The sequence below is a fragment of the Choloepus didactylus genome, chromosome 3 (assembly GCF_015220235.1).
Source record: "Choloepus didactylus isolate mChoDid1 chromosome 3, mChoDid1.pri, whole genome shotgun sequence".
In the NCBI taxonomy this organism is placed as follows: domain Eukaryota; kingdom Metazoa; phylum Chordata; class Mammalia; order Pilosa; family Megalonychidae; genus Choloepus; species Choloepus didactylus.
Genome location: NC_051309.1, coordinates 162,540,410 through 162,553,688, shown reverse-complemented (window position 1 = coordinate 162,553,688; position 13,279 = coordinate 162,540,410). Strand labels below are relative to the sequence as shown.

Below are 13,279 nucleotides of genomic sequence, written 5' to 3'. Positions count from 1 at the left end.
TTTCTTATTGTAGTATTTTAGTGGGTCTTTAAAAGAGCCACATCTGAAGGTAACAAGCTATTTTGAACCCCAAATCAATCAGTCTTTTTGAACATTTTTTCTTCCCTGCTAGTTAGGAAGTATCTGCCAAACTTGTTCAGATGCCTAGAAATTCAGAAAGATCATATGTAATTATGATGCCACTGTTCTATATTTTTTCTTTATCACAATAAAGTTTTCCTATTATCTTTCTAACTCATGTTAAGCTCATCTTGTTTCTATTTGCTGTGTATTTATAAACATTTGCTCCCATCGGATAGTCAGAAAAGGACTTATTTGCTTTCTCTCAGCACTTACTTAAATGAAATTGTTAAATAAAATCTAATAAAGAAGTTCAGAAAGAGTTATCTATATTTGTTAGCTGTTTATAAAATTAAAAATTAGATCCAAGAATTTGGTTGGTATTAGTCAGATACACAAAACTTAGTCTGTTGAATCTTTATTTTTCTTGAATCGTTTTGGAGGCAGCTCAGTTTAAACAGAACAAAAGCCAGGTAAATAGTTTAAGTAATTTTGGAATATATACCCCATTCATTTTTGAAAATCAACACATATGAACTGATTCAAGTAAACATTTCAGTCATTTATTCTAAAATTTAAGCTGTTACAACAGATGGAATTCAGCTGCCCCAGCAAGATTCTGGGGTTTGATTATTCAAATGATTAAGATGCTATTTGTCAACTCTAGTTTACCACCCCTTTTAATTATATAGATAATCAAACCAAGAACTGCTAATTCTGTCTCCTAACTATTAATTGTTTGTAATTACCTACAGATTAAAACTGCATGTGCAATTAACTCAAAGAATTAATAAATACAAGGGAAATGATAAAAGGGAAATAGCCTCTTTTGGCATGAAAGAGGCTCTAGGGACATAGGACCACTGAACTCACTGGTATCCTGGGTTCTCTCATGTCCTAATAAATATACATTGCATTTTCATTTGTACTTTCTTCCATCTGTCCAAAGCAATCATATAGACTTATTTCTTAAGAGCATTTAGTTTCTTGGTTGACTGAAATAGTGCATTTGAAAAGTTTGACTGCTATTGTCTTTGAGTCTTTTGCTGATGTTCAGGTGAATTGGAGAAATATTTCCGTTTGCATTATGGGGGAAATGTTTAAATGTAATTACATTTACATAATGTATATGTAATGTACATACAAATATACATACATGTAATTATAAAATCACAGAAGTAGTGCACATTTTTAATTAATTAAGAAGTTTTCCTTCCTCCCCCCCCTCTTTCCCTTCTTTCTTCTTTCATTTGGCAATGTCACATGTGATATACAATCTTATCAGTTTTCTAGGTGTCATCTGGGTAATTTAAGTTTCTAAAAAACTATGCTTATTAGGTTTAGAAATATCTCCCACCTGTGTATATAATTGTCCCATTGTTAATTATATGCATTTGAATAAAAATGGGAAATAAAATAAAAAGCCATCCCCAACTGAAAGGTATTTAAAAGCTGTTACCAGTATAAACATCAAGATGATGCTAGAAAGTGAGGGAAAATGGTTTGGTGAAAAATATTTGAAACTGAAAAAAAGTAGTATTTATAAAAACTGTTTTTAAGGCTCTTCTGTTCACTCAGGTGTTTATGTCCGTTGCGTTGTATAGGGCTGTTCACTCACACAGCTGTGCTGGTTGTCCTTTCAGTCAAAGCCAACTCAGTCCCTTAATCTAGGAACATACATTGAACCGTGTTGGGGACCCAGGATTATATTCAGCTCCATGGGGAATACAAGGCCAGCAACTTCTCATTCTAAGTAAGAAAATAAGACATGCAGAAGACAACAACTAGCATGAACTAGTAGTAGTGTTATAATGTGAAAACAAAGGAGTATAAAGTAAGTATTGAGGAAATGTGGAGTCAAGGAGACATTAATTTGGGTAGATTATTTAACAAATTCATTTATTTTTGAGGTTACCTACTATTTATTAATAATTCTTTCTTAACCTGAGGGGACCATTTGGTTTCTTTCCAAATTTTTATGTTGCATTTTTCCCATTTTTGTTTAATCTGAGAGCATTTGTCCTGCAGGCTGATAAACTGGGATTGTTAATAAGATTTCTTATTTTTTTCATCTATCAATATATAGTTTGCTCGTGTGCGCATATTTTTTCACATACGCTCACACATCCACACACCTTCATACACACATACTCGCACTCATCCAGAATTCAGTAATATTTCTCATTGGCATTGTCTGTGAAGACCGGTTGGCTCTGTGAAGGGTTGTGATGTATGACTTCAGTCTTCTTCAAACTATCTAGCAACCTTTAACTTTTCACTAATTTAGAGGACTAAACAGGAATTTGTTGTACATCACTTTCTGTATCTGGCTTCTGAGGAGGAGTCATTAGCATACATCAGTGTGTGAATGATTACCTTGAGGATTTTATTAGAGGCTTTACTGCTTCCTGAAGTGGAAAAGTTATAGCTATATTTTCTAGTCTGATGCTGGAGGAAATAATACATGGCCTTCTTGACTACATGAGTCTGTTTCATAGGTAAACAAGATTAAGTGTTTGAAAATGCTCTGTATTCTCTTGGAAAAAATAAGTTGATAGCTTTCAGTTTCATGTTGGGTTGGGTGCTTGAAGAGGAAGAAGACTCCATTGTGCCTGTGAGATTTAACCCTTGAAGCTAATTCTTGTCCACTGGTATTTGCATAGCCACTTTAATCACATCGCTAATGAACCAGAAATACAGAACAATTCCAAGTAAGATATTATCTTTGCCCTAGAAGAGTTTATAAATTCAAAAAAGAGATTGGGCAGATAAGCATATTAACTAAAATATGTGTGGACACTCATTGTAGAAGTACACTGAGGGAAGAGGCTGGGTCAGAGATAGTGCTGGTGAGTTGGAAAATTCAAATTAGTGTAGAAAGTTTTATAAGAAATGTGAGGGCTTACATCGTCCTAATAGCTGTAATAGCTCTGTTGTGCAATCCTTTTATAACTTCTGGGTTTATAAAAATCCCCAGGTAGAAGCATAAAGTGTATGACTCTTACCTTCCTATTTTCTGCTAGGATACCAATATTCTCCGGTGCTCTACAATCTCCCTGTTACTGGCATTTGTTTCTATCTAATGAATATCATTTATTCACACTGAGTTGTGATTGAATTATATGATTTATTATATTGCCTCTTCTAGATATTTTGCCTTTTGGATGGAGTGACTATTTTTTGACTGAACAGAAGAAATACATAAAAAATAAAAATGGAGTAAGATTGTGTGTGAATATATGTGTGTGTCTATTGGTTAGGGTGTTTCCAAGATCACATCACATTTTTATTATTTTACATTACTTTTCTGCCTTCTATTGGGATGCTTAACTTATGATCCTGTAAATAAATTGAAGCAATGAAATTATAGAATTTATTACCTCTGAGTTTTCTCTAGATTTATATGGAATTATCCTGTCAATGAAAGACTCTATTAAATTGCATGTTTTAGGGAAGAGTATATATATATATATAGGTATACACACCCACATTAGCAAGGACTAGGAGGGAAATTGGAAATATGAAAATAGTTTCATTCATTTGGATGGCAGGATTGAATTTAATGATTAATATTTCTGAGCTACAAATGGATAAAGAAACCTTAAATTTCATCCCCACCATTAAAAAAGGAAGGTTTCTACAGAAATCTCATGTAATAAGTGCCACGAAGCTGACAAAATATATGGAAATATGCTGGCTAACCCTTTGGTCTTTCAGCCTATTTACCTTGAACTCTTTTAATAATTTCATTTACTGTGCAATTTAAAAACCTGTGCCTTTATAGTCTAAATTTTCTTTTAAAGTGGTTATGTAACAGAGAAAAGTTTTCCTTTTATTTTTATAAGTGCTATTTTGCAAATATGATTTTTCTTTAAGCCTCCTTTAAAATAGAAGCCAATATTCTTGAAGAAGAGAGCATGAAGAGATAAACCTATTAGTTTTCTGATGGGCAGACTGTATGCAATAAAAATATGAGAGCTTTACTGTATGGAAGAGTCAATTAATTGAAGCCTTTCTCTAGGCTTTTATCACTTTTTTTCTGATTAGATGACAAGATGTGATTTTAATACAGAATAGTGGGCCCATGAAGATGATTTGCTTTCATCTTTGTAACATTAAGCAGTATGATCAGTGTGTAGTTTTCCTGAATAAATATTGTTTTAACCTGCAATGATCTTTCTTACAGGCAAAGCATTCTATGACTGGAGAGGAATTGTATTGACAAGGTCTTTTTGTTTACCTCAAGAATCCATTCAGACTACTTTCTCTGCATCATCAATATTGCCAGATTATTGTACTGTAAGTATTTGTAAAACTGGGCATAGAGTTGAATTGCTATTTTATTCAGGAAATTATTTGGTTAATTTTGAAATGATGAATGAGATTTTACTCTGGACCTATTTCATTCCTAAGGTGATTCCCCATTGAAATTCATTTTTCTGATGAATCAGCGCTTTAGTTCTGTCATTCTGTCTTGTGTTAATCTGTCTTGGGTTTCACTAAGAAGTAAATCTTGCTGAGTACCTTAACCTAAAAATATATGTATTATTTTTTTATTTGAAGAACAATAATAGTCAAAGTGATCATCATATGGTTTGCCCCAAATGACATAGTATAACAACTAATGATACACAGTCTTTCAAGAAAATATAATGGAGGACAGCAGGGAATGATGACATCTGTTAGGAGAGTGACAATTGGAGGTTAAAACATCCAAGAAGATGTTTCTCATCCTCAAGGTGATGATTTTCTGAATGAGGGCTGCTTAAATCAGGATGTGGGAACCTATGACCTGAAAGTAGAATTGGGATTTCACCTTAAGTTCATCTAGTCATCTAGGCAAGTCATAAGTTGTTTCTATGTTAAATAGTAGTAGAAACTCAAGTGATTCAGACATCCTTAGGAACAATTTTTTAAAAGACCATGAAATTCTATTTGGTAAAGTTGTCTCACTATGTCTATATTTATGCCTAGATTTCTTACATTTTTCATGTGTTCTGTTCTTATGTGAATGTGTCTTTCTCATCCTTTATCTTTCTTTTCATTTCACAATTTATTTTTCTTCTTGACTTGTCATAAGATTGGTGAAGCATATTTAATTTTTTCCTGTTGAGTTAGTTCTCTTTTATTTTTTAAAAAATAAAAGTGTTGACTTTTTATATTTGTCCTATGCAATAAAACTTGGAATTATGTCACATTTACTTTATGTTGCTAAATTCCTTGTGGGTCAAATTTACTAAAGTTAAATCATTCCAACCATGTTTTAGACAAGGAATTTATATGACTGGCATTGTTCTGTTGTCTGAAATGCTAAGTCTTGGTAAGCCACTACATTCAGAACATACTTATTAACCACAGTATAGACAGTTACCTCTAGCTAAGAGAATATATGTTTCTAATGCATACATGTCCATAACAAAAATTGTATCCATAGAAAGTTGTTGTCATTAACTTCAAGGAATAATGAGAAGCTGAATTGCAGCATCTAAGCCTCCCAGCCCTGCACTATTCTGTGCTGACAATTACAGATTGCTCCTAGTCCCTCTGTGAGGAACACATTAAGACATGTTTCTTTGAGCGATGCATCTGGCAAGGGCGGACTAGATTGTGGAGAGCTCTGAATACAAGACTTAGAGAAATATCCATCGCTGAGTGGAAATTAGGGCCACAAAAGCTACTGCCCATGGCTTTGACATAATTTGCTCATTTCTTTTTCCCACAACACATTTTCTTCTCCCTGCTCTTTTTCTCCCTTTCTCCATAACTTTTGAGGAGATTTTGTAATTGTTTTCATAGTCATGATTTTCTCTCCAGGTGGGCAGTATTTGATAACAGCAGGTCATCTGATTTGATTTTCTCTTATTTCTAAGATTTAACGCAAATCATTTCAACTATTAAATTTAACATTTCTATTTATTCAAATGATATCTTAATTATTTTTGTCATTTTGGGTAGAAAGGAAAATAATTTTAGAAAATACTTTAGTAGGCTTTGGGATTAACCCAGGCCCTGAGTTAACAGGTAAGGAAATAAAATTTTTTGACACTTTGAACACTGCTTTAGCAGTTTACTTTTAATGACTTTTTTGTTTGTTTGTTTTGACCATACTACAAGAAGTAGTAATGCCCAATTCTATATGCTATTTTAAACTTCCCAATTTTAATTTTGAAATGCATATTGTTTTCCAGTGAAAAATTAAAATTTTGACTCTCTGTGACTGAATGACATTGATATTTGCTTTGAAAAAATATTTTTTGATTTGCATGGCTGTTTTTAAAAGCCCACATTTCAATAGCCATGTTGCCAGGCAGCAGTATTAATTGGGCTAGGAGCTGGTATACTTGTGTAACTGTCATCTATTTTATCTTGTTGAATTTTTCCTTCTATCAAAGTTCCTAGTGTTATTTTAGTTATGAAGATGCCAATTGGGAAAAGTAAAGGAGGTAGTCTATGCAAAATTCTTTTAGTAATAAGTTGAGTTCCATTCACATATTTTCAAACGTTCTTGCTAATTTTTAAAAGAAAGCACTATTGGCGAATGCAAGATCTGGGTTATAATGTTACCTAGATTTACCAATGTACTACCACTTAAATGCCACCCCAGTCCCACCTGTTTTAAATACTCTTCAAAATTAGAGGTTAGGTAAATAAACAGGATAATTGTAACTTAGGATGTTTGGATTAATTTTGTTTTATAGAGAAAAATCTTAATCTATGCTTTTCATTTCTTTTTTCATAAAAGAACAGTAGATTTTTATTTTTGGAAGGCATGTCACGATTTTTCTTTATTGTAGAAAACAAAATATTCAACCAAATTCTCTTAATAATAATTAACCTTCTATTCTGAGATACCCTTAGGTGGGAAAGATGTTTGAGGAGAACTAGGCTGATGTGCATTCACAACAGAGTTGACAGTAGTTGCAGTTCTACAATTGCTGGTCAGCACATGCATTCTTTGTTGAATACATAAGCTGGAGTGTGACTGTCACCATAACCTGGATGGAAGAATGAAAAGCTGAATGTAGAGAGCATTGGAGCAGATATTAGGTTAAGGGAATGAACAAACTGTGCCTGCCCTAGGGAATCCCTCTCCCAGGAAGCCAGGTACTCGTGTTCTCTAGTAAAGGGAACATTAACTAAATTTCTTAAAAAGTAATCAAAGAGTACAAACTGTAAAAAGGCAGCCAAAAAATGGCAAACATCTGTTACTGAACATGTCTCAGTTGACTTCCTTTTAATGTTCTAGGGAATAGATTTAGGAACTAGGGATGGTTCAGCACTAATTAGCTTGTTTTCATCAAACAAAAATGCACCAGACATACATGTTGAATATGAATGAAAATTTCAGTGGTAATAATAAGTTAGGAATAAAAAGTGCTGGTAGCCAGGGATTTATGGGTATAGGCATTGCATATTGCTTTGACTGTGAATATTGTGTTGATTTGGATTTGCTGTAATTTACCTTTTTAAATCAGAAAAAACTGTTTAAAAATTCAAGTGTATTCAATAAACAATAAATGGATTGGGCAAAAGGTTTTCTCTTCAGTTATTTATTTTTAGGCTGAAAGATTTGAGCTAACAAATACAGAGCTACTCAAAAGCAATGTTTTGTAACAAGGAGCAGGCAGTAAAAGTTGTAGATTGTAGTAGTTTTACAGATCCAAAATCATTTATTTGAAATCCTTGGGACCAGACATGTTTAGGAATTCACAAATTTTTTAATTTAAGGAAGTTAAGAAAATACATCTGCAGCAGTAAATAGCAATCAAAGGTTCATATTCTCATTAAGGGGGCAATATGTTCACTTTATAGGATTTGTGATAGCTTATACAAATATATACAACATGAAACATTACATAAGACATCAGAGTTTATGGAAAAGAGACAGAAAAGGTCAAGTTAAGAGTTATGTAAGTATACAAATTTCATAATTTGGTATTTTATGTTTGTAATAAGTAGGCCACAAGTTTAGCTGTGGAGATTTTAGTAGCTAATTAAAAGAGGATATAATGATTTGTCATTTGATTCAGTTTCCATAGAATAAGATTCAGTTTCTATAAAATAAGATTCAGTTTCCGTAAAATAAGATTCAGTTTTCATAAAATAAAGGCAAACCAGACAAATGTACTATGTAGGTGGTTATGAAAGGGTACAGTGAAACAAATGTACTGAAGAATGTACTCAAAAATATACTTTTAGAAAATGCAGTAATATGTTACATATTGACCCTCATTTTAATCATAAGGCCAAGGCACAATTTGGTGAAAGCAGTTTTGCAAAGTTGGGAGGGCTTGTGGGTGTAGGTTGTTGCAGCTGAGGTGTTGGTAGAAACTATATAATCTAAATATTCAACTCTGCTTGTTTGGTTTAAATCCGAGGTGGATTTTAGGACATCTTGTGGGTGGGAGTGAGGGGGTAATTTGTTAGGCCCTTCCTACTCCAAGTGTGTTTGATGGGCCAATAGGATCATTTTCACTTGGGAACTTGTTAGAGCTGTAGAGCCTCACGACCCATCCGAGATCTATTGAATCAGCACCTGTATTTTAACAAGATCTGTAGTGATTTATTTATAAGCACATTGAAGTCTGAGAAGCACTGCTTTAGGCAATTCTCCATAATATTGTTGTTTGTCTGAGCTTTTGATAAGTAATGACAATATGTACAATGTATTTTTTTCCCTGACAAACATCTGATGTGCAGATTTTCTCTATTGAACTTAGAGTCACATGCTAGGATAGGAATACATTTTCTTGTGGAAGTTGAGAAGTACGATTATAACTGATCAAAGATATCAGAAAACTCATTCTCAAGTAATGAAATAAAACTAAACTAAATATCAAAATTGGCTTGGGAGACTTGGCCAGGTATTTTGATAACAGAGCTGTCATCCAAATGGAATAATCTGGACAATTTCTATAATTTGATGTATCCTTTGAAGTATATCCTGAGTCCCTTGGAATCAGATCTCAAGTCCTCCAGACAAGGTGTGATGGTTGAATTGTAATCTGGAACCTTGGACAGACTTTGATCCAATGCACTTGACTGGCAGTTCCAAATCCCATTATGATTAAGTCCCAGCAACTCCCTACAAAATCTTCAGCTCTATTCTAAATGAAATAAAAGTGGAAAACAAATGTAATTGCCAAGCACCAACAATTACAAATTTAGAGTAAATTCCATTACTGTTTCTGCCAATGACCTCATTTTTACATTCTGAGAATAGAGTGGTATATTGAATTTGATTGCCAGCCACCTCCTACTAGTGTAATCAAGGTAAGGATACTAAACTTCTCTAAGCTTCAATTTCCTCAGAATAAAACAACTCGTACCTCACTGCAAATGTTCAGTGGCTTGGCGTTGTTGAATTTTAGAGCTTCTAAGAATACACACAAACCACAGGAAAGTTATGGAGCCATATAGGTCCCCTAAATCTCTTCATTTTACTCTTTCTCAAGGAGAAAGAGACTCATCTTAAGCTCAAGGAATTCTTCTAACATTATTTTTAAGAATTTTATTGCTTAATATATCATCCATTCAAAAGAGCATATAAAATATGTATGCATAGCTTAAAGAATAATACTAAAACAAATAGCCACAAAGCTTAAGGAATAGAACTCTATATAAAACTCCTTCCCTCAGTATCCCTGGGAAACCAAGTTGCCTTGATTTTATGTTAATTGTTCCCTTGATTTTCCTTATGGTTTTAGCACATATATCCACAACCCTCATTAACATTTTGTTTATTTTTGCTTATGTCTAGCTTTATGTAAACAGAACTTGCTTTGATTTGCTAAAGCTGTGGGAATGTAATATACCAAAAATGGGTTGGCTTTTAACAATGGGGATTTATTAAGTTACAACTTAAAATGTAAGGCTGTGAAAATGTCTGAATTAAGGCATCAAGAGGAAGATACCTTCTCTGAAGAAAGGCTGCTGGCATCCTGTGTTCCTCTGTCAGATAGCAGGACACATGGCCGGCATCAGCTGGTCCTTTACTCCTGGGTTTCATTGCTTTCAGCTTCTGATTCCAGTGGCTATATCTCTGAGCAGCTGTAGGTTCTCTCTTGCCATTTCAGGGGCGTTTCTCTCCCTAAACTCTCTCCAAAATATCTCTGCCTTTTATCCTTTCATAAAGTACTCCAGTAAAGGATTAAGACCCACCTTGGATGGGCTGGGTCATATCTCAATAAAAACAACATATTCAAAAGGTCCCAGCCACAGGGATGAGTTAAAAGAACATGGCATTTTCTGGGGTACATAACAGCTCCAAACCAGCACAGAACCATAATGTCTTTTCTCTCTCTTTGCCCAACAATTTATTTTCAAGATCCATCAATCTTCATTAATGGCAATGTATAACTGTGTTTATTTGTTTTCATCAATGTGTAACATTTCTTTGAATAAATTCACTACAGTTCAATTATACTTTCTATTGCTGAGAGATATTGGTCCTTTTTTGAGTTATTTCCTATTAGGAACAATTTTTCTGCAAGTATTCTTTTATATGTCCCCTGAAGCATAGGTGCAAGGTTTCTCTAGAGCAAACATTCCTAGCATCAATATGAATCTGCATCCTGTTATCAATAATGGATTATATATGTGCCAGAATACAGTATTAATCTCTTCAGGCCTGGGGGTAGGTGTCAAGGGCCTGCAGAGTGAAGTGCTGTAATTGATTGTCCCTAGGTATAAGCAACCTCCTCTCTGTATTCCACCATGAATTCCTGTTATCCCTGGGAATGGAATGGCTATCCTGTCCACTGGGCATATGTTCAACTTCACTAGGTAACAGCACATGGCTTTCTACTGACAGCTACAGTTTATGAGAAGCCCCATTGCTTCATATACTTGCAACACTTAATATTGTCAGAATTTAATTTTTGCCAATTTGATGAGTGTGGAATGGCCATTTTTGTGGTTTTAATTTGCATTTTCCTAATTATTAATAATGTTGAGCATCATATGTCTCTGAGCCACCATTACTTCTTCTTTGTGAATACCTTGCAGTTGTATTTTTTAAAATGTATTCAGGTGCATTTCTACCTGAATAGAGGCATAAAAACGTAAAAGTTTATGTTGTACTCTTCATTTGCTTTTTCCATTTTGTTCTTTTTATTTGTCCCTTTCTTGTCTTTTTAAAAAAATTAACATATTTTTCCTTTCTCAGTCCACTTTTCTTTCTACTAGTTTGGCATTTATAGTCTCAGTTTTACTTTTTCTAATTGGCTAACATACATTTTAATATACACGTTTAACTTAAAAGTGAATGTTAATCAGTATGTTACTTTCTCCCCACTCCATTCAGAAATCATGGATTGCCTTAACTACTAGAATTTAATTCTCTCTTATTTCTTTTAACCTCACATGTTAGAAACAATTATTTTTCTTTTATATTTCAGTGTTTATTGAGGCTTACCTCCATTACATCTAGCTTCGCAGACTTACAGGATAATTTTCCTTCTTGAACTGGATCCTTTAGTAGTACCTTAAGCAAAGGTCAATCAGCAGAAAACTTTTATAAAATATTTATTATTTTCTTCCTTCTCAACCACACTCTCTCAGCATTTTGAAGTTACCATTCTCCTCCCTTCTGACTACCACTGTTGCTGTTGAAAAATCAGATGTTTGTCCAGTTGTTTTTTCTCTGTAAGTAATCTGTCTCTGCTCTCTGTCTGCTTTTAGGAACTTCTCTTTCTCTTTGGTGTTCTGCTATTTTATTATGAGGTATCTAAGCGTCATTTTGTTTCTATTTATTCTGCTCAGGTCTTGTTGGTCTTCCTAAATCTGAAAATCAGAGTTTTTCAACAATTAAAAACAAATCTTTGCCATTAGCTCTTAAAATATTGTCTCATTTCCGTTCTTTCTTTATAATACTCTAATTAAAACTCTCTTTATAAAACTCTATTTAGACATGTTGAGCCTTTCACTCAAATGTCTTCATCTCTTTCTCATCTTTTTTCTTATTTGCTATCCCTTTATCTCTCATTGCTGCATCTGGGTCTTTTTTTCTGATTTATCTTTTAGATGATCAGTTCTCTTTTATTTGTGTCTGTTCTTTCCTTTTCTATTCATTTAGTTTCCAGTTTAAATTATGTTTTTTCACTTCTAGAATATCTACTTGTTTTTGAAATATGCCTACTCATTTTGATAGAATTTGGTTCCATTAATATATTTTTAAAAACATATAAAACATTCTTATTTTATATTCTGTACATAACTAGTCTTTGTGTTCTGAATATATAGTTTGTTGGTTCTTCTGACTCCTTGACTCCATGATTGCTTGTTCTGTCATGTTTAATGAGTTTTTTGATTTTGAGCTCATTTTTACTTGGTATTTTATTGTGAGAATTCTTTTTAACCTGGTTTTAAAAATAATTGATGTTTGCTTTTGCCAGATACTTTAGGGTACTACCAATATGGGAACAACTTATTCTAAATTTTTGGCTTTTTTTTTTTTTGGTGTAGAGTCTTTGCAGGTATTGTGAATTCAGGACCCAAATCCATGTGAGTGAAGGCTTGTGATTAGAAAGTCCTAGGGGAGAATTTTTTCTCTTTCCACCCAGAGCCAAGGCCATGATAGGTATGTAGTTTCACGTCCCTCTTTCTCATCAGAGCAATTATTAAATCCTGGTTTATGATCTTTCAGGGCCCAGGTTTTATGAGGGATGTTCCTAGAACTGACTCTCCTTCTGGTTCTAGTTTTTATCGTCTTAACTTCAGAGCATGTAGCTCTTCTAACTTCCTGCCATGTAGCTCTTTACAACTCACGCTCTCAGCTATCAGGAATTGCCATACAACCACCAAGGCAAAGAGGCTCCAGTATTCATAAAACAGTACACTCAACATTTCTTATTTTTTGGCCAGAAATGAATTCTGTTACTTTCCCATCAGCATAGCCATGCATTAAAAATATCTTTAAGTTTTAAGTTTTTTAGAATCTATTTTTGTATAGTGCTATGATTTGTTACTATGAACATATTCAGGAAACAGCAGTTCCCCTATATCTTTTGCAAATAGGTTTGAACTCTCACAGAGCCTTCTGTTGGGATGTAAACTTCCCTATCCATCTACCTCTTACTCTTCAGTCTTCTTATTGCCTCCTAAGCAATGTTTAAATGTCTATGTATGAGTTTTGATTTTTCTTGGAGGTTAAAGAAACTTTCTCATTTATTTCTCTAAAGAAATAAATGAACAACCTGTGTTTTTCTGGGTCATCTTC

General features: G+C 33.7%; 1 protein-coding gene across 1 annotated transcript in view; it reads left to right on the top strand.

The window, feature by feature from the left end:
* Positions 1 to 13,279, top strand: part of IQCM (IQ motif containing M) — a 434,488-nt gene that overhangs the window by 123,942 nt on the left and 297,267 nt on the right. The window contains exon 8 of the mRNA XM_037831487.1: positions 4,247 to 4,359. Within this exon, the coding sequence (XP_037687415.1) occupies positions 4,247 to 4,359 (113 nt within the window). The remainder of the gene's footprint in view (positions 1 to 4,246; positions 4,360 to 13,279) is intronic.